The sequence below is a fragment of the Drosophila nasuta genome, chromosome 2R (assembly GCF_023558535.2).
Source record: "Drosophila nasuta strain 15112-1781.00 chromosome 2R, ASM2355853v1, whole genome shotgun sequence".
Lineage (NCBI taxonomy): Eukaryota > Metazoa > Arthropoda > Insecta > Diptera > Drosophilidae > Drosophila > Drosophila nasuta.
In genome coordinates this window covers 30,918,360-30,941,048 of record NC_083456.1, presented here as the reverse complement: position 1 = coordinate 30,941,048, position 22,689 = coordinate 30,918,360, and the positions used below count along the sequence as shown (strand labels likewise).

Genomic DNA, 22,689 nt, shown 5'->3' with positions numbered 1-22,689 from the left:
CGAATGTCTTGAGATATTGAATATTGGTCTGGTCCAATCGAATCGAATGAGGTCGGAATTGCATAAAATTTATCGTCATATTCTTCGATTCACAAGCTGTGCAATTTCCTGCAACTTCAAATTGTGTTTGGGGTGAAATTTTCGCTTTAAATCGATTTATGGAGGTAGTCAGGAGAAAGTTTAATCTATGGATTTATTATGTTCACGCAAAGCAAAGAAAACATGAATTAGAACAAAAGATATATCTTTGGAATTTATAGGTAACAAAATGAATAGGAAAAGAGTATTGGATATTAAGTGGTTCAATTCAATATTAAATTGAACAACATAAAGAATTGCTTATTGGAAAATAAGTTGCCAACTCATTTCTTTTACGTATTGCAATTCCATATTTAATATTTCTGTTTGCCAACAATCTTCTTAGAAAGCATTTGACAAACAATTTTGTGCAGCTCTGCAAAGTTGTTTCGTAATAGCAAAACAAACGTAATCTTATCAATTCAACTGCAAGGGTATTTCATCGTCAGTAGTTACAAGCACAAGATAATTGTTTTTCATCCTCTTTTGTTGTCATTGCATTGTCATGTTGGTCTCGCCGTTAAAGCAGCTCTCTCTCTCTTCTCTGTGTTAAATGCTTGTGTTTGTGTTCTATTGAAATATAAGAGGCTCTGCGTTGAGGGAAAGCGCAAGCAACTAGTTTCCTTCACCTCTGTTGTTGTTTATCCTGACAATGAAATAACAACAGTTCAAGTGGCGCAACTGCTGAAATGACACTCTAAAGTGAGTAGAATAAACAGCCAGCCAGGCAAAAATATTGCACACAAGTGAGAGAGGAGCTGTTCCTGGTGTTGGTTTTGCTGTTGGTCTTGCTCATTATGCGCGCGTTGTGTCGTTTCATTGCTTGTAAATCACACTACTTCCGGCAGGCGGCCATATTTACACTTGCACACTTACCTGCAAAAGTCTACGCACATGCAGACACAGACACAGAGACAGACAAAGTGGAAGAGGAAGGCGCAATGCCAATGGCAACAGTTTTGCTTGTTTGTGAACAGGTTTTGTGCCTTGCCTTCTACGCAATATTATTGTAGTCTCCACTTTGTGTGTTGCTCGCTTGGACGCCGTTGGCTAGCAATTTGTGCGTGTGTGTCCAACTCTGTGTTGTCCCCACTTTGGGTGTATGTATGTGTATTTTTGACGTTTAATCAACGCATTGTGCCATTTAACTTTACAAACAGAGCCTAAGCACCTACACAAAGTCCTGCGGCCTCTGTGCTCCTTTTTTTTTGTTGGTCTCTCTCGTTTCCCTTTGCTCATTCTGGTATCTGCCCCATCTGGAGCAGTTTAATAACAATCCGTATACATATTATTACTCGGAATTGCTATTTAAATATGTATGACAATTCCTGTTTGGGGCACAAACATTTAGAGAGCAAAAGACACACAACATGAAATTGGTTAACATTTTATGGCAGCAGATTTCCCTCTTGCCTGCGAAGGCTTTAAAAATAGAGATTTGCATTGCACTCGGGGAGAAATCTCATATGCATTTAGTTTAATGATTTAGTTTCTTTTTTACAATAAATTTAATTAAATTAGTATTTATTTATTTAGTTCTCTGATATATATTTAGTTTAATGAATTTGTTCGTTGTTGTTTAGTTAGTACTCTAATATGTTAGTTTAGTTTAATGACTTAGTTTCTTCTTTACAATAAATTTAAATAGTATTTATTTAGTACTCTGATATGTATTTAGTTTAATGAATTTGTTTGTTGACAATGCTTTTAAAAATAAATTTAAATAAATTAGTATTTATTTAGTAGTTTGACATGTTAGTTTAGTTTAATGATTTAGTTTCTTCTTTACAATAAATTTAAATAAATTAATTTATTTATTTAGTACTCTGATATGTATTTAGTTTTATAAATTAGTTTGTTGACAATGTTTTTAACAATAAATTATAATGAATTGGTACTTATTTATTTAGTACTCTGATACGTTAGTTTAGTTTAATGATTTAGTTTCTTAACAATGCTCTATGCAATAAATCTTAATGGTTTTTTTTTTGTATGTATATGGTAATTATAAGAGTAATTTAATGTATTATATGATAAGCAGATTTATTAGAATTTATATTGCAAAAAATTTTAATGAAAATATGTCAAGTGTCTTGGTGATATATATTTTTAGTTAAAGTTTCTTTGTAGCTCTCTTTACAATAAATCTAAATTGTTTATTTTATGGGTTTACATACATAGATGATAATTCTGAGAAGGAATTAATGCTTTAAATGATATTTAAATATATTTGTGGGAAGAGTGCAAAATTTTTATGAAAATATGTCGTTTGCTTGTTGATTTATATTTTTATAGTGTTGAGAAATTGTATGCTCTTTGGAGAAGACAAACTTTTTAAGTAAAACTACATTCTGAAAGTTTTTTTCAATATTTGGCATATTGGTTCAATAAAATCACAATAATGAAAGATTTTTTATTTGAATATGAATTCCTTAATTTTTGCACTTTCACATTAATAAAAGCTTCTTTCATTACTTTAAATATTCAGATAACTTAAATCAAATCACATTAATGAAAGCTGCTCTCAATACTTTCTTGTAATATGTGACTTATAATTAGCTTGGCACATAATTAGCTTTGACTTTGCTGACCTAACAAACTCATTGAGCGCCTCTCGCCACTGGCCTTTGACGTTCGCTCTGCACTTTTATTGCCAATTAAATGCAGCAGCTGCTCTACCTCTTACTCAATCTCGTAACTTACTTTTGTAATTTCATTACACACACACAGAGAGAAAGAGAGAGAGAAAGATACAAAGGCAGATATACTATATATATATTCACATATCTGTCATCAAGTTGTGCTAATTGTGGAAATTGGTTAAACGCTTGCCTAAAATATTCGGCAAATGTCATGCGTGGAATGCGTTGGAGTGTGTTTGGGAATGGGATTGGGATAAAGATGGTGGCTATTATGGCCACTTTAGTTGTTTGATTGTTAACGGCATTTTAATGATGTCAAACAAGGACAACAACAACAGCAGACAGCAAACACTGACACTGACAACGGCGAATAAATGATGTTGTAATGTTTGACAGCTGTTGAATGAATTTAATGAATATGTTACGAGCACAAAAACCACGCCCACTACTTACGCTCACTCCCACCGAACATGCAAAAGCATTTAATGTGTTTTTTTGTGTTCTTGTTTTATAATCTCAAGTGTCTTTTATTGTACATGATGCCGGACAATGTGCTGAATAGAGGGGGAAGCACTTTACGTCAATTAAGTTTGCTTATTGTGATTACATTTAATCCTTGACAAGCATTTGCTGCCAGCAATTTTGATTTCTCTGTTGACTGACAATCAATAATAATAATGTTTTGACCAAGCTCTAAGTTAATAAATTAGTATATAGCTGACATTCATGCCTCCGAGCTCTGAGCTCTGAGCTGGTCAATTACTCACTTAAGTCAAATTACTCAAATTATGCATTCTATCAAAAGTGAATGTTGACTCAAGCTAATATTGAATTGCAAATTAATGCCCATCAACTATTCACAAAATTTTGCGAAAATCATATTTAACGATACAATTTCGCAAAATGTAATTTCAATTTGAGCTGAAGCTGAAATTTTGCCTTTGCATATCTTTTGTCGCTTTATCTGTCATTATGGCGCTTTGTTATTTATGGCACTTAATTAGCTCGCATTACGTGTGCGGCAGCGGTGAGAGGATTCACATCACAACTACAACAGCACTTCAATTGCCTTTATAGTCGTGCATTGACAGCCGTTCGTTTCATGCCATACTCTGCGTATACGTAATTAAAGTTTTGCTTTGCAAACAATTAGCAACTTTTAAGCCGCTTATAAAATGTATCAACAGCAACAACAACAACTCAAAAGGCAGGCTTGCAAATTAATTTAATAAAATGAAAATGTGAATACAAAAATTGACAGTATGTCGGTGCAGGCGATAAACTCACAACCAACTTTACAGCCTCAAAAAAAACGATGAAAAAAACGTGGAAATTCTTTTGCAGCGGCGGCATTTTTATGTATAAATTAATTAATTGCATGTGTCAGCGGTTTCGGGGTCTGCTTTTTAGCGTTCTCATTTACATTTTGTTGCTTCTGCTTCGCGTTTACATTTCTGCGGTAAATTAATGTTACACATACGCCACGTGGCCCACGTGCAAAAAAAGTTACAGCCAGACTTGAATTGTAGGCCTCAACCACATTTAGCTTAAATACCCTTTTAAATACTCGAAATATTAAAACATTTCGGATTTAAATAAAGCTTAAAACAGATTATTTATACTCAAATTAAAGTGGCAACTATTGAAAAGGGGATTAAAATGGATTTATTTAGCTAGTTGATTGCTAAAGTAAATATTTACTGAAATATGTTGAAGTGTTCGTTTGAAATTGTGCCTTAAAATATTGCTTTTATGCTTAAGATTATTTCATTGGCATATTGGAAATGAAATTTGCGTTGAAATAGAAATTTGAATTCCTTTTTTTATGCTTAAGATTATTTCATTTTTGGAAATGAAAACTGTGTTGAAATAGGAATTTGAAATTCTTTTTTCTACGTAAAACTATATCATTATTGAAATTAAAAATAGGAATTTAAAGTTTCTTTTTTTTATACTTAAAATGGTTTCATTATTGTGATTGAAAGCTGTATTGAAATTGGAATTTATATTCTTTTTTTGTTACAAATCCTTTGCCAAAAGAGAAGTGTACTTCAGTGTGAAAAATGGCATAAAGCAGATAGTTTTCTTTTTTCAATATTAAAGTATTCATGTGCAACTGAACGAGCAAGTTCTATTTACCATATATATAATATTTTTACAATTATTTTCCACTTTAAGTGAATCGTAGCATCAATTAATGAATGCACACGCGCATAACAATTCATAACACAACAACAAGTAGTCGAGAGAGCATTACAGAGCAAATACTGTGTTGTGGTTTTTGAATCGAATTAAACTCAGTCGGGCATATCTTTGGTCAGCTTTCGGGGCCAAAAGCAAAGATGGGCCAACCACTGAAATGCCAACATCTACATACCAAACACATACATTCACATATAACCGAGATGCCAAGCACACACATGACTACACCAAGACACCAAGACACTTTGAGACTGACTGAGAAAACCGCACAGCAAATTTGGATTGGCAGCCAGCTGGCGGCAGCTAATGGAAGGGAAGGGAAGGTGAAGGGAAAGTGAAGGGGTTTCTCCTAGTAGTTTTACAAATTAATTATATTATGGCAAGGAATGAAATTCATTTCATTGTTTCTTCTTCTTCTTCTTCTTCTTCTTCTTCTTCTGGCTGGGCACAGTTTTGTCGATTTTAATTATGAATAATGCGGCGGCATTTTGCTGTTGCCTTTTCAGACCTGGCCAAACCGCAGATGCCAAGTGATTGATAGTCAAGGAAGAGAATAGAACAAGTAAATGAATGCGACACACGTCGCAATACGACGAAGTGAGCAGTCAAAGCGCTCGTCGTTTAATTAGTGTAAAATGTTGCTTCCGTTGGCAGTTGGTGTCATACACAGACACCACACACACACACATATTTTATATATTTAATTAGTTTAAGGCAAGGAACGTCAATGCCTTTGATGTTAATTAAAACGCATACCTTATGTTTTCAATGTGGCAACTTAAATGCCAAGTAATTAACAGCAATTTCATCGACAGACAGCAGAAGCTTCTTCTTTGAGGTTTTTAAGAGTGAGAGAGTAAAGTGAAGTGCAAAAGTTGAAACACTCATAATTGTATACTTTATTTTTGCGACTCGTTGCAGCTGACATCGTACTACAATGAGACGAGCTGGACAAATGCCTCTGAAATGGATACAATAGTTGGTGAGGAACCGGAACAGCTCTCACTTGTGTCAATTGTAGTTGTTGGTAAAGTAAATGTCGTTGAATGTCTAACAAGCGAAACAGCAGACACTCGCCCAACCACCAACCACCAAGCATCAACCACCAAGCAACATCAGCACAACAATTATTTGCTGTTCACACAATCGCATGCGGCTCACAAACAGTTACACACAAACTTGTACAGTCGCACACACAATAATCAAACACACTCTGTATACGTATACGTAATATTTTTGCTCATTGGTTTCGACCCCCATAAGTATGCTATGTTTATTAATGTTTCACATTTACTTGTGCCAATTGTCACATGTGTCTAATCCTCTGTATCCTCCTTTGCCAATTTTTTGTGCCACCCCCGCCCGCAGGCATCTTTTTATCGGTGCTGATATTCCTTTCGGTTGCCGGCAACATCCTCGTCTGTCTGGCCATCTACACGGAGCGCAGCCTGCGACGCATTGGCAATCTGTTTCTGGCCTCATTAGCGATTGCGGATCTCTTTGTGGCCTCACTGGTGATGACATTCGCGGGCGTCAACGATTTGCTCGGTAAGTATCACGTATCATACTTAACGCTTTCTTTCCCCTTTTCCCTCCCCCCTTCTCTGTTTCATCGCTCAGTCAATATTATGGAAATTTGCAATTGAAATTGTCGCGCATACAATGTATGTAAAATGCTGCAGGCTGTCGCGCAAACAAACGACTCGACAACATGCAAAAAACGACAACGACATCGAACAAAAAAATAAAAAGAATGGAGCTCTACTGGCTAATGGAATCAGTTTCAGTAAAGGGAGAAGTTGAGAAGTGGTTGGGTTTGGGTTTGGGTTTGGTTGTGTGAGCCCATTTCAAATGACTGGCAGCGCTTAAAGCGGGGATCTTGTGTGGCTTTGTACAATGCCTTTTAAAGTGTCAGCTGCACTGCCTTTCTGCCTGAGTGCTCAGCCTCAGCTACAGCAGCTTCACTAGCATTGTCGTCCTTGCATGTCCTCGTTACTCGATGTCTGTGTGGTAGGTGCAAGTGCAGCAAGGAATTTCCATTTTATGCGATGTCTGAGCCGCAGTTGTTGCTGCTTTTAGCTAATATACAGTACAACAGGCAAAACCTCAGCTGCCACTCGAGTGGCAATCCTTTGCATCGTCTCTCAGTTGACGTTGACAAAGTTATGCCAAAGCAATTTAGGGCTTCGATTCGATGATTAAAAGAAGAGTGAGCGAGTGAGAGAGCGAAATTAAAGCAAAGTCGTAAGTAAATAAATGACAAATTAGGCGAAGACACGCTTCGCAGACTTGTGCTTATGCTGAGCACATGTTATTGGCGCTGAGAAGCATGCAGCTGACATGAATGCGTGTTCAGCGAGTGCTCAATGAGAGGGCAAAACACAAACACAAATACTGAGAAATGGTAGAGGAAGTCGAAGAGAGAGAGAGAGAGAGAGAGTGAGTACTGATGCGTTACCTCAGCAACAGAACATCAGAGATACATGTAGCTGTAGCTGTATGTCTGCCGTGTTTTGTGCGTGAAAATAATAAACGACTTTGCCACTTCAAGATGGAACCAGAACCAAACGTTGCAAATAAAGCAAAAAATGAGGAAGACTGACTTCGACACTGGCTCTGTTGCCTCGTAAGCGGAAAGTGTGAAAAAATAAATAAAAATGCTTCGCTGGCGTTGGGGAGTGTGGGGAGTGTGTGGAAGACAAACAAGCTGCCGAGTGCCAGCTGAGGCGCCTCCGGGCCATACATACTCGTATGTGAATTGAGAGCTGCTTCAGCCAAATTATTTTCGACAAAGTGCCAGAAACCTGGCTGCTTGGCTGCTTATGTGTAGGTGGCAGTAAAACAACATTTGGCACGCTTCAAGGCAACCAAATCAGCAAATAAATATACAAACTCCAGCATATTTATACAAAATTCAGATGAGACATGACGATGGGCAGTTGTGTGAAGCTGTTGGAGTTGCCAACAGCTGTGCCATCTCACTAAATACACATGGAATATGGCTATAAGCCATGCGTATTTATGCTCATAAGCATGTCTCTCTCTTAGACTTGCATTGCGAATTATTTAGCATATTTGTTTGTGCCTGAGAAGCCCACTCGACTTGACTGGCTGCCAATCCAAGTACCTACTCAGGTGCTGCCTATCTCATCTCTAAGCCATACACAAATCACACTAAAAGCAATCCATTGTCATCTTCTCGCACTAGCTCAAAAGGTATTTTCAATGCCAACTGCTTTGTTGCAAAATTCAAAAAATATATCCCCAACAACGTGTAAATGTGTCTGTGGGAGTCGAGCATTCGAATTTCAGTACTTCGAGTGTTTCAAATTGACTTACAAAACATTTGCAGTGCGAAAATCATTTGTGGCAACATTGTGTTTATTGTTTAGTCAGCTTCAATATCTACAGACTCCACTGGGTGTATTTACAACGAATTTTCTAGCACGTCATAATGATGCAAAACAATTTGAACTGGCAATTTAAATCAATTACTTTTTGACAGATTCCGAATATTGGCAAAACTTTTACAGGGAGAATGTCTGCAGATTTCTTTGCTTGGTGCATATCATTTTACGTTTGATGTTCAAATTAAAGGCAACGTTTTTCACAGTTCGATGAGAAAAAATCACTGATAAATCGACAAGCAGAGAGACTGATGTCTTTTGTCGGCTATCTGTTGAAGGACATTGTGAAACCTTTTTGCTGATGATGCGCCACATCCTGTGCACTAAAGAGCTATATCCTGTGACACGCCTCGGCTGACAGGCTTAAAAGCCCGAAATAAGCATGATATATGCGTGCCATCAAATAGCACGAAATCAGCTGTGGCAACACACAAAATGCTTTGTATGAGATCTGATATGAAATTTATCATTTCACCACATTTATGCATACATATTTCCGTGCGTTGGCGATTTCTTTCCCGAGTATTCAGAGTTCAGACCCATTACCGGATGTCCGGCTTGGTCCAGCTGGGACTCTGGGCTCTTTCGATGGCATGTGCTTCGCATGCTTCCTTTTTACCATAATTGCAATGCACTTATAAAATTGCCATAAAAAAAGGGATCGTTTAATTCTTGGCGAAACGCAAATCAAATGTAAATAAATAACAGATGAACCGTAGTACTTCTGACTGCAAAATGGAAACCTTCCAGCAAAAGTGTGGACAGTAACTGAAGAGAGAGAGAGAGAGAGAGAGAGAGAGAGAGAGAGGGTAATGTGGAGACACAGAGGAAACGGAAATTAATTTATGAAATCATTTAAACTCAATTTGCAATATGAATAAGTAAAAACACATCAGACTGTTGACGTGCACATTAAATCAACGACTAGGAGATACTATAAGAAAAAGATTATGTACTCAAATTGTATTTATTGAGTGAGTGAAGTAGTATGTCGGTTAAATATTTAAATGAAATCACTAAGAAAGTTGCAGTCAAGTGTACTGAGCTGTGAGATATCCTCTACACATTTTCAATAAGCAGGGCGGTATTATTTTAAAAATATACTAAATTAATATACTGAAAAAATAATAAATGGCACCGACAGCTACATTTGGTATATCAATATACTATTACATCTACAATTTTCAATAACAGGAAAACAATGCGGTATTATTCTTAAAATATACCACATTAATATACCGAAAAAATACTAAATAGTATATTCGGTATATTTTATACTATTATAACAGTCATTATTAATAATAGCAACACAATGTGGTATTATTCTTAAAATATACCACATTAATATACCGAAAAATACTAAATAGTATATTTTATACTATTGTAACTAGCATTATTAATAATACCAACACAGTGTGATTTTGTTCTTAAAATATACGAAATTAATATACTGTAAAAATACTGAAATATACCTAAGGCTATATTAGGTATATCGATATACTAATGCACTTAAAATATACCATAAAGCATAAAATATTTCAGATTGTCAACCAAGTTAATCATTTAAAATATACCATACCATACGGAATATACCATATTGTCAACTACATCAGCAGCCATTTTTTTCCACAAAAAAGTCTTCCAACATGTTTTCTCTTTACTACTAAAGAAAGAGTCACAAGAGTTCAGCATACCCTTTGAATAATGTATTGACTAAGTGGTATTAAAACTCACATTCGCAAATTGCTTGCCTCTGTTGCTGTCGCTGCTCCAGTTGTTGTTGTCGTTGTTGTTGTTGATGTGAATGTTGCTGCTGTTACAGTTACAGTCATCGTTGAGAAAATTAAGAATTTCACTCTGGCCCTCGTCGGCCGCAACATGGCAATTTCCGCAGCAACTCGTGCTCGCAAGCACTTACATACATGGGACACACACACACACACAACAAATACAAAAGCAAAAGCAAACTTATGCGAACGAAGTTATTTAACAATTTTAACAAGCAATCAGTCAGACAGTTAGTCAATCATTTGGTCAATAAATCCAGCAATCAATCGAATCAATCAATAGTTGCTGTTACTTACTTACTTACTTACTTACGTACTCCTCATTCAATTTTCGCAGGTTATTGGATCTTTGGTGCAGAGTTTTGTGATACTTGGGTGGCCTTTGATGTCATGTGCTCGACGGCATCTATTTTGAATCTGTGCGCCATATCAATGGACCGTTACATACACATCAAGGATCCGCTCAGGTGAGTGCCACATAAACAAAATGATGATGATAATGATGATGATGATGTAGATGACACTGTCACATGCATGAATTATACAATTTATCAATATGCACGCCAGCAGCTGCCTGTCATCACAGCGTCTCTCATATATGAATTTATAGATATTAATTGTGCATCGACTTCTCCTCCTCCTCTTGCTAGTTGCCCGCCTGCTGCGCTGTATTGATTTTAGCAAACTCCTAACTACAATCTATAGAGGAGATGCCCTCATCTACCTCTCCATCTCTCTCTCTTTCAAAACAGCTCTCATTGCTTATCTGTCAGCAAGTGAGTGGAAATATTATTGATGCGACATTGACGGGGCCAATGAAAGCTCCGATTAAATATCGATTTATTAAAAACAGACTTCTCTCATGCATATCCACCCAGGCGACGCGTTGTCATGCCCGTCACGTTTCTCATTGCCTCCAAGTTTCCAGCATCAACATCAGCTTCTACTTCAGCTTCGGCTTGTTTATGGCGCCGTTTCTCATTAATCGCTGCACATAATTGTTTCATTAGTAACAGATTTATTGGGCATTAACGACTTTTTCTTCGCCTTTTTTCACCTTTTCCACCGCGTTCTTTATCGACTCAACTCAACTCAACTTGACTTGACTTCATTTTTGCTGTATTAAAGTTTGCTAAGCACTTTTGCTGCATCACCAGGCGGTCCACCAACAAATATAGCAAAAGTGTGGTTCACTTTTTCTCGGTATTTTCCATCAACTAAAGTATATTCAGCCAGTCATCGCAGCTGACAAACGTTGCTAGTTTCACATAAAGTTTTATTGCTTATGAATGGTTAGATCTATTGTGCTATGAGTACTCACACTTTGCTTTCAACTGATTGAAATGTTACTCGGTGCTGCAATAAAGAGCAGTTGGTAAAAAAGACGTGATATATAAAGGAAGAAAATCTTGCTTTATACATTTCAATGTCGTATGTTCAATGAACTCAGATAGTGAGCAGTAGAAGTAGTTGAAAAGGAAATAAATTTAGTTATTTACTTAGTAGGAATATATCAACTAAATAGGTTTTATAAATATTTGAGTACTCCTTAGGATTACGGAATATAACATATTATGCTTAGATTTTCTTTTGCAACTTTTTATCCTTTCTCGATTTTATACAAAAAATAAATACAGATAATTGTGGTAGTCTTCGTTTTGCCTCGTTTTTCTCTGCTTATTTCTGGCATTCTTTTTCCTAGTTTCTACGCCATTTCACACACTTCCATTTTCTTTTTTTTTTCTCTCGCTTTATCACTTGACATAATATTGCCGCCTCTAAGTTTAAACGAATGCCAGTTGCTTTCGGCTTAAACAGTTTAAACTAAAACGTTCAACAAGCAGGTGTTTATGTGTGTGTATGTGTTTGGCAAACACAATGAATCTACACCCTGCTGTTGCTGGTGGTCATCTGACTGCTCCATGTATCTGTCTGGCTATGACACAATATCTGGTTTTCTGACTGCTGCCTGATGCCTGCATTTAGCCAGTGTTTGCTTGCTTTGTGGCAGGCAAAAGGCCTTTCTTCGTCCTCTGCTGCCAAGCACTTGGCACAATGTCTGTCTGAACTAGTGTCTTTATAGCTGTCTGTACGAAATTGATTGTCAAAGTAAGTGAAATGTCCAAGGGAAGATATCATAAAGTAGATACAACTTTATCAGCGTTTTGTTTATGCCTCACTGTGGCACACACATACACACACACACACACAAACACACTCGTGCAGTAAACAATTGTGTGTTAATTAAATTTTTCGACAATACCGCAAAAACCGCAAAACGAGAAACCAACGAAAATTCGGCAGAAGCAAACAAACAAACAAACAAGCCGAAATATCACGTATACGCCGCTTGGGCGAAAGTCAAACGAAAATTTATGACATTTCAGCGACAACAGCGGCGGACCGAAAAAATACACAAAAAGCCAAACAGAAGAGGGGCGTAAGTGTGTTTGTGTGTTGCTTGGCACTGTTAAAAATGACGCTGGCCAAGTTGCTGACAGCCAAAGACAAAGTCTGTAACAAAGTCTGCACCACAAACGAAATTAATGTGGCCCAACGACTGACACAGGCAGCGGGTCAAAAGGGGGCGACAGAGTAGTGTTGGGGAGGGGGGATGAGGGAGGTAGATGAACAAAAGGGCTGCTGTCAACATATGGCAACGAGACACTTATGGCCGCGACCTTCCCCGCTGGCCGTCAATCTCATCCAAAGAGCCATAATAAATCCTTTGATGCTATTTTCAGCATAAGCCAAAAGTAGAAAAATATTTTCTCTTTGCGTTCTCTCTCCCACACACACATATCTTTCGCTTTCTCTTTCCCCATCACTCTCTGCCTCTCGGTTGCGCTATCAGTCAGCGCCATTTGCTGCTCCACCTGCAGCTGCTGCTGGCCCTTGGCAAAAGCTTATTCGTTTATGAAAAATGTAACACGACATTTGTATTGAAGTGGCATTCTGACTAAGGCTATTGAGAGTCTGAGTGCGAGTTCGAGACTTAGTGTGAGTGTTTATATACCATAAATCAGTCTGTTGTGTTTTATTTATTTTTAACACTTTGTGCAGGTGTTAAATTCAAAGAATGAGAAAACTTTTGCTGACAGCTTCAAATGCTCTGACACTGTGTGGCCACTTTTAATGAAGCCATCAAAAGTTTATTACATTAACCGAGCAGTTTTTGGCAGGTAAACGAAATTAACTCATTAAGCCATAATCAGACAGTTGAATGTAAGTATTTCTTTTTGGTGGTCGCTTGTCGGTAATGTTAATGGAAAGCGAAAGCGAAGCAAAGCATTTGCCTACATTTTGGCGTAAAATTTGCATTTGACCTTGCGGGTCAATTTGCCGCACATTCAAATTGAATTTGGCCACTGTGCTGGCTGCCGGCTGCCGGTGGCACCTGTGGCCACTGCCGAAGACAGCCGACTCCTCGAGTCCATTACAGCGCGGCTTGAGTGTGTCTGCGGCAACTACTTCAAACGTCGCCTTACCACACTCCACTTTGATTACGCTCTTTTTATACCCGCTACACATTGAAGGGTCTTATAATTGCTTGGTATATTTTGCAGTGTATGGTATATTTTGAACGTGGTACTATATCAATATACCTATGATAGGATTTAGTATATTTCTAGCAAAATATATCATTCGGTATATTTTTAGTATTTTTTTTGGTATTTTGATTTTTTCTGCATATCGAATATAGTACTATATTAATATACCAACGAATGCATTCAATATATTTTTTAGTATTTTTGTGGTATATTCATTTCGTTTGTATATAGTATTTTTAATGCAGTACTACATTAATATACCAAAGATAACATTCAGTATATTTACAGTATATTTTGGTATATTAATTTGGTATATTTCAATGGGTAGCGGGTATTTCACAGTTGATCACACTCACATCGTCTGTATATCGCATTATGAATGTAGCATTATATAAATATACCAAAGATAACATTCAGTATATTTTTATTAATTTTGTGTGTATGCCGTATTTTTAATGCAGTACTGCTTACATTAATATACTAAAGATAACATTCAGTATATTTTAGTATGTTTCTGGTATATTAATTTGGTATATTTTAATTCTAATAGGTAGCGGGTATTTCAAGGTTGATCACACTCGACTGTAACTTTTATACTTGTTTCTCTCGCTCGCCTGTGAAATTGGGTCGAGGTCTGGGTCTGGCATTTGGTCTGGGACTGGGATTGAATCCGTCTCGCGCTCAGCAGTAGCTTAAGAAGAAGGAGGCGGTGGCGACGCTGCTCTTTATGCAAATCTGATTTATTTGCATGTCAAAGTGGAGAGCGGCAGGCAACTGGCAGTTTTTCTAGCCGCTGCCCCCAATGTGTCAAAGTTCACGCGCGCCTTCCTTGTCTCATTAGTATATGCCACCTTCTTCCACTCTCTCTTTCTATTTCTCTCTGTCTATCTCCCACTTTCAATCTCTTTCTTGCTCTGAGCTCGACTCGGCTCGGCAGCTGTGACATTTTTGTGTATTTTCTTTAGCGTCTTAGAATAATTGCAAGCATTTAATTTAATTGCGCTTGGCAAGATTTGCGCGCCGTCGACAAAAATTGAAAGCAAAAATGAAAATAGAAATAAAATTTGAAATGAAAAGCGCGTGAAAATCTAATTAGAAACAGGCGCTGACAAAGTTAAAATGATGACGGTATTAACAAAAAATTGTTTAACGCGATAAAGTTAAAGCCAGCTCCAGCCTGGAGCCAGTTCTCCCCCCTCTCCACCTTCTCCACCGCCTCTGCATTGTTCCTATCATCAGCATCATCATCATCAGAGTCATCGTAACTGTCAGGATCAGAGCATATGAGTGCATACTCCTGCCTCGTATCATGCATAAAATTCACTTTAAACTGCAATAAAAAAAGTGATGCAAACTTTTATGACAAACAACAGAGCTAGAGTGTGAGAGAGAGAGAGAGAGCGACAGCACACTTAAGCAGCAAACAACAAAGAGAATGGGTCATAGGGGAATGTTTTGTAATTGTGTTGCTTTTGCGTTTCTCGTTTCATCGTTGTGTCATCTGCCTGCAACACACTTGACAATAACAACAATAACAACAACAATGGCGGCATGTGTTTGCAACATTTGAGCGCAGGGCAAAATGCTCATAAAAACTCATAAAACTTCAGATGCCACAAGGCAAACAACAACAAGAAAAACAAAATAAACGCAAACTATGCAGATGTCCTCACACACAGAGCTGCGTGTCATACTGTAATTTCTTGAGTGCGTGTAGCAACAACACACACACACACACACATACAGACACACCTTGATGGGGAACATTAAATGCAAATGTGTTCGGGCAGTGTTTGACTTGGCTGCTCTAGCAAAAGACGCCCACAATTTCAATTAGCTATTTTGGAGGAGGCATGATTGGTTGCCTGGCTGCCAAGTATCGACGACGACACTTGCCAATTGATACGATGATACAGTGGGCGACGACCACTTGAGACGTAGGTGCCAAAAACTAAGTAAATGTTGAGCGCTGCTTTGCTGCTTTGCTTTTGCTGCAGCTGGGAAATCAATTTGCGTTGCCACATGAAATTGAATTTGTTTGTGAATACAATTACCTAAACTTCCTTTTTCCGTTTGTTTCGCTTTGTTGTTGTTGTTGTCGTTGTTGCTCTTGTCAACTGTATATTTTTGGGTCCACACAGAGATTGACTATGAGTGCGCTGTGGAGTCTTTGTATTGAAATTGAATTATTCTGTTTGATTTCCTGCCCCAAATGTCTGGCCCAGCGGCTGCGGCAGCTTCAACATTTGCACAAGCCAAAATGCTGCGGCATATGGCACACCAACATTCCCCTCCCCCCTCTACCGCTTCCTTTCATTTACTTCTCAGCAATACATGTATGAAATGCCAACAGCCTTAGGTTTGTGCTCTGCTCATTTCCGCCAGTGTAAAAGCAAATTGTGCGTCATGGGCGCACTTTGCTTGCTCCCCCCGCTTCCACTATTCACTCTGTTTCTCCTGCGTCAATCAACATCGAATCGAAGAGTGCCCCGCAAAAAGCATTGAACATGCTATTTGCATACGTTGCGTATGCGTAATGTGTTGGTTTATATGTGCAGCTGTGGTCGGGTTTCGGTTTAGGTCGATTTGCTGCACAGCTTGTTCAGCATGTTCACGAGTGTTTTGGGGTAATTAATGACATGCAGCCTGCAACAGGGATACAGATGCACACCTTTTGCCATCGTTGCCATCGCTGCCATCAACAACACTTGTCTCTGCGCGTAACCCCGCCAAAAATTTGTGTGTTGAACCCCAAAATGCTGGCAGCTTTTGCCCAGCCTGCGGCTGACTCCAACATGCAAAGCCGCAATCACAACATGGCCCATTTTCTTGTTGCTCTCTCTCTGTCTGTCTCTGTTGCCAGTTGTCAGTTGCTGTTGCCATTACCCAACTTGTGTTTTTGCGCTGAGCCTTTGCCTGTCGCTAACCGCAGGGAATAACACACAAACACACACAGCAGCTCCTTTGCCTTCGAATTGATGTGATCCTTACTCTCTCTCTCTGTCTGTTCTCTGTCTATTTGCAGATATGGCCGCTGGGTGACACGACGCGTTGCTGTCATTACTATTGCAGCCATTTGGCTGCTGGCGGCATTTGTCTCCTTTGTGCCCATCTCGCTGGGCATTCATCGACCCGACCAGCCGCTCATTTTCGAGGATAATGGCAAAAAGTATCCCACTTGTGCGCTGGATCTAACGCCCACATATGCCGTCGTCTCCAGTTGCATCAGCTTCTACTTTCCCTGCGTCGTCATGATTGGCATCTACTGTCGGTGAGTATGGAATTTCCAATTTGCAAATCCAAATGCATTCACATAAATAAATAACAACGAAAAACAAGCAACAGCAGCAGAAGGAGCACAAAAAACAAATGCCAGAAAAACAAAAGAAATTCTCTGGCTAAAGTCCAGCAATGCCAAAAGTTTTCACAATTAAAATGCCATGGTCTCGTTTTTTTATAGAGCAGCAATAATTTTGGTAGCACATAAATAAATAAATTCTTCGGCATGGCATAACTTTTCTCTATTTCATTCCAAGACAACTTCAAGCCAAACAAAATGAGCTAGCAATTGAAGTAAAAAAGTAAAAGTCGTGAGTTTAGCAAATATTTTAAATAGATTTAAACAAATTTAAAATGAAATTGCATTTCCTGCCATCGAAGTTGAGGCATCTGGCAAAACGATAATGAGATTACATAGCACTTGGCAAACTAAACCTTTTAGAGTAATGATAAAATCTACCTCGATGTGAACTGCGCTTGGATTGACAGTCAACCAGAATTTAATTTACTACTAATCCGATAACATCAAAGAGCGTTTTACACATCGTGTGTTCACCTTCTTCTTCTTTTGGGTTGTTCAATCGATCTGAATTATGCATGAATTGCCAGTCGAAGAAAATGCGATTAAAGCTGATCAGATAAGTTTCCACTTTACGTATACGTAATTTCCATAGGTTGCGGGCTGTTTATGAATTGCCTGCCACTCGAAAGAGTTTTGTTTGCACAGCAGAAACGAAAACGAGGTCAAAGTCGGATAAAAATATATATCAACAATTTCAATACTTTTATGCGCTCTGCCGGTGTAATAAAATGTAAATAGTAAAACGAAGTAAACACTGACGAAACGAAATGAATGAATGCCTCAAGGACTTTTGTCGCTGATGGCTCGCAGGCACGAGAGCGTTGCCAATGGGATAACTGCCTGAAGAAGAGTGGGAAGAGGAGGAGAGGGGGAGAGGGGGGCATGCAGCTTGGCTATCAAATAAGTAGGCAAACAAATAAGCGCACGCATTAGTGTCCAGCTAAGTAATCCCTTAGCACAGCCAAAGGCAGATGGACTGGGCGTGTGTGTGCGGGAGAGAAAAAAAAAGGGCTAGACAATACGACCAAGGCTAACATTAACGGCCAAGGCAACAGGATGCCAACAGCAACATCATCAGCAACAGCAGCAGCAGCAGAAGCAACAGCAACAAGAAGGCAAACGGCGATATGGTTTGCTCATCAACATTATAGCCAACGGGCGAGTGGCACGTTGCCATTTTAGCTTAACGAGATTTGCGGCCAATGGGCGAACGCAACAAATGGACACAGGCTGTCGGAGTCAACCACCTTTCCCCTTTTCCCCTTTTGCTCCTTTGCTTACTATATTACACATGGCTCAGTGTCCAGAGCACAGCTCGTGTGTCTGCTTGCTGTCATTGGAATGTTATATCAAATTTCGGTTAAATTGCAGAATAAATAGACTTTTATCGTCATAATTTGTGCGCTCGGCCTTGTTATCCTTTTCATGCGGGGCTAAGCTTCAGTTACGAGTACAAGTATATATATATATATTGTTGTCCTGCCAGCGAGTAAACTAGAACGTGAGTTGTCTAATATTAAGCATACGCACTGTGTTCGTACAAGCAGAGAGCAGACATAGTCGGAGATACAGCTGCTTTTCCCTTGGGCAGTCTGTTTAATTGGCATGTCAAGACAAGTAAATAATTATCATATCAGTTACACGACAAGCAGACAGCAGACACACAGACTGAAACAATCAGTTTGCCCCACAATTAGAGGAATAGCAAAACCAATGCTTACAGTAGAGGCTGGCATATTAAGCATGGCTAAGAAACTTGAATGTTTATTGCTTAAAGAGGTTGAAGGTAGCAGACCAATAAAATGTGTATTGTGAGAAATGCAAGTAAGAAAACTACAGTTAAGGTTACTCGACTGTGAGATACCCGCTTTAATGAGAGCAAAAGAGTGCGGTATAAATTTTCAAATATACCAAATTAATATACCGCACAAATACCAAAAATGTACCTAAGGCAATATTTGGTATATTAATTCTACATTTCAAATATACTATAGGGTACAAATTATACCAGCAACTCAAATATACCGCAAAATACTAAAAATGTGACAAATGGCTATATTTGTATATTGGTATAATAATATATACATTCGAAATATACTAGAAAGTACAAAAATATACCAGATTGTCAACTAAAACTACTAAAATATACCGTATCGACATACCAGAAGAATACTAAAATTGTGAGAACGGCTATATTTGGTATATTAATATAATTCTACATTCGAAGTATACTATAAAATGCAAAGTATACCAGATTCTCAACCAAAACAACTAAAATATACTATATTAATATACCGCTAAAATACTAAAATTACACCAGCAGGTATATTTGGTATATTGATATAGTAATACATTCAAAATATACCATAAATACAAAAATACTGAAAATATACCGAAGTCTACATTCACAATATACCATAAATACAAAAATACTGAAAATATACCGAAGTCTAACTTGGTATATTTATACAGTATTACATTTAAAATATACCAGATTCATACTCTATATCATCCATGGGTAGAAGGGCATATAAAAGGAACAGAAAATGTATTACATCTTAAATTACATTACTTTAGTAAATGTCACTCTGTTTTTTTCATTTACTCTACTTGCAGACTCTATTGTTATGCCCAGAAGCACGTCAAGTCCATCAAGGCGGTGACACGACCGGGCGAGGTGGCCGAAAAGCAACGCTACAAGAGCATACGACGACCCAAGAATCAGCCAAAGAAGTTCAAAGTGCGCAACCTGCATCACAGCTCGCCGTATCATGTGTCAGATCACAAGGCAGCGGTCACAGTGGGCGTCATCATGGGCGTCTTTCTCATATGCTGGGTGCCGTTCTTCTGCGTGAACATTACGGCTGCCTTCTGCAAGACGTGCATCGGTGGTCAGACATTTAAGATACTCACCTGGCTGGGTTACTCGAACTCCGCCTTCAATCCGATCATCTACTCGATTTTCAACAAGGAATTCCGCGATGCATTCAAGCGTATACTGACCATGCGTAATCCGTGGTGTTGTGCCCAGGATGTGGGCAACATACATCCGCGCAATAGTGATCGCTTCATCACGGATTATGCCGCCAAGAATGTGGTTGTGATGAACTCGGGCCGCTCCAGCGCCGAGCTCGAGCAGGTGTCTGCGATTTGACCAAAACGCTGCAGCAATGCCAGCGGTTGGCTGCTCTGTGGCTGCTGTTGTCCTGGCAGCGGTCTCAATGTGGATGATGATGACGATGGCGCACTGACCACCCGATATGTTCCATGAGATTCGGTCGCCGCGGCCACAACGACCATCGTGGAGACCATGGAGGCCGCGCAAATGGAAACCGAGCTGGTCTAAAGTCGACGATCAACAGCAACAACAACACAAACATTGGGTTCCTAAACGCAACTGCGAAGCAATCCCAAAGCTTATTCGAGATCCTAATGAAACTGAAACCAAAACAAAAAGAACAAAATGAAAACCTGTAAGTATTATCAGAAGAGCGCATACTAGACAACTAAGCAATCTACTAACTAATGTGTGTATACTTAATACCTAATCATAGCAATAAGTCGAAAACTAAACTAAACTAAAGTAAAGTAAAGTAAAGTAAAGAAGGAAAGGAAAACCAAGTCGTGATTAGGTCTAAGATCCCCCTCACTGAAGAGCTTCTAAATAGTTAAACTGTTACCACTTATTGTTTCCTTATATGTGTACGACTACCACTACTATTATCTATGGTCAGGTCAGAGACCGTGCTATCAATTACCGTTAACAAACGGTTGCTCCAAATGGCGACCGAAAAAGAGCTAACGAATTTCTTTGACTTTTCCGCCAAGGAGCAGCTGTTATGATGTTATTATTATTGCAAAGCCAATGACATAATTCACAATTGGACAACAAATACCCAACACACAAATACACACACACACACACACTGCACACATACACGAGCTCGCTTCGTTTTATTCGCAACAGTAAAAAAAAATGTAGCATACAACGCGGCGAATTGCGAGAAATGCCAGACAAAAGCATTAGATTTGAATTATTAATGGGAATTTATGGCCATCGAACAAAGTGCTGCACTCTCCACTTCACTCCACTCCACTCCACTCCACACTCGTTAAGCCATTGAGCATACCGACATTGCAGAGTCATAAATCATTCAAATTAATAACCATTTACGGGGCATAACAAGTAAATGTTTTCATTTTAAAGCCACGGATCAAACGACAAACGCATTGCAGATACAGATGCCATGTAACTGAACTGAACTGAGATTTTCGCTGTCTGGTTGGAACAAAAGGTATTTCGAGCGGCTGACGCTGGCTGTCAGACCGCATCGACGTCGGCTTAAAATGTTAATTAGGCCTCAACTGTGATTGACAGATGCGCGTGAGATTTCGAGTTCGAGCTGAAAGCCAAGCTTCTTACTCTGTTGGGCCACAGGAAAGGTTAACCATTAGCCTTGCCTTTGCCTCCGATTACCGAATGATTTAATGAGGCGCACCTGAAGCGAAGCAAAGCGGATTCAACACCTGCATAAGCAACCAGCACTCAACCCACTCATCGACTGTCTCTGTCTGTGCCAAGATAATGAACATGTGGCTCCCCTTCTCCCTTCCATCGCCTGCGGCTAGCTTTCCTTGCTCAGCTGAAGTAAAACAAATGTAAACAGTTTGCTTTTCACGCCAAAACAAGTACGACTCTCGCACTCGCTGCGTTCCTTTCTTATCGTCTAATGAAAAATTATGCTGTTAAGCTCGACATTTTGTTTTTGTTTCGCACCGCGGATTCATTTCCATTTCCAAAGGGTTGTCGAGTCTCATTTTCTTTGCCTTTGCTCTGTTTGTTATTTTTGTGTGTCTCTGACAATCCTCTCAAAATATTCGCAATCAAGCTTAGGTTTATTTTTTTTCCTTCCGTCTTTTGTATTTAATTTTCTTCACTTTTTTTCTGTTGCTGTTTGTTTGTTTGTTTGCTTGCGCTGGCTTTGTTTTGGCAGTTTATTAAAAGCAGCTGCTGTCGTCATTTTAATTACAATATACTTATTCATACTTGCTCAGTACAACTGGCAAAATGGAATTCAACATTTAGCCACGCCCAGTTCATGCGTTGGCATCGCTTCTTGCCTCTTGCCTCTTGGCTCATTTCCTCCTTTCACATCTGGCACGCAATCAATTCCACTTTTGTTTTTCCCTCAGCATGTTGATCGCACGTGCCAACTTTTACCCAAAGTGGGCGAAGAAGTCACCACTGTGTAAAAGGCTTGAATAGCAGCACATTTGCCATTGCCTGCGGTGTGTGCTCAGCACGCACCAAAGAGTCTAGAGAATGGGAGAGAATGGGGGAGGAGGCAAGTCGATGGCATTGTCATTGCCGTATTGGCACTGCGATTGCCATTGACTTTGCTTGGTATTTGCAGTCCGCCCAAATGGCAAATGCCATGATAAATATGCCAAGAAAACGCCACGCGCCTACAAAAATATATATGTGGCATCTATATATAGAATTCGCATTGCTGTCGTTCTGTCTCTGTCTCTGACTCTGACTCGATTCAGCATTCAATACAAGGTTGCATTGCGATTCCCTCTGCAGCCATAACATACGAATCCGCGTCCTTTTGTTTCAGTCTGTTGCCATGCCCAAAAAAACAGGACGAAAACGCCTTT

At 39.0% G+C, this 22,689-nt stretch overlaps 1 protein-coding gene across 2 annotated transcripts in view; it reads left to right on the top strand.

Moving 5' to 3' along the window:
- The window catches only part of LOC132785251 (dopamine receptor 1), a 32,908-nt gene extending 11,280 nt beyond the window's left edge, over positions 1-21,628 (top strand). The window contains exons 2-6 of one of the 2 annotated variants that reach the window (XM_060791243.1): positions 5,844-5,904; positions 6,291-6,470; positions 10,454-10,583; positions 16,693-16,938; positions 19,645-21,628. In XM_060791243.1, coding sequence (XP_060647226.1) covers positions 5,844-5,904; positions 6,291-6,470; positions 10,454-10,583; positions 16,693-16,938; positions 19,645-20,182 — 1,155 coding nt within the window. In that variant the 3' untranslated portion in view covers positions 20,183-21,628. Of the gene's footprint in view, positions 1-5,843; positions 5,950-6,290; positions 6,471-10,453; positions 10,584-16,692; positions 16,939-19,644 lie in introns of both variants that reach the window. The other variant, XM_060791242.1, reaches the window with a different exon arrangement.
- The last annotated feature ends 1,061 nt before the right edge of the window (positions 21,629-22,689 follow it).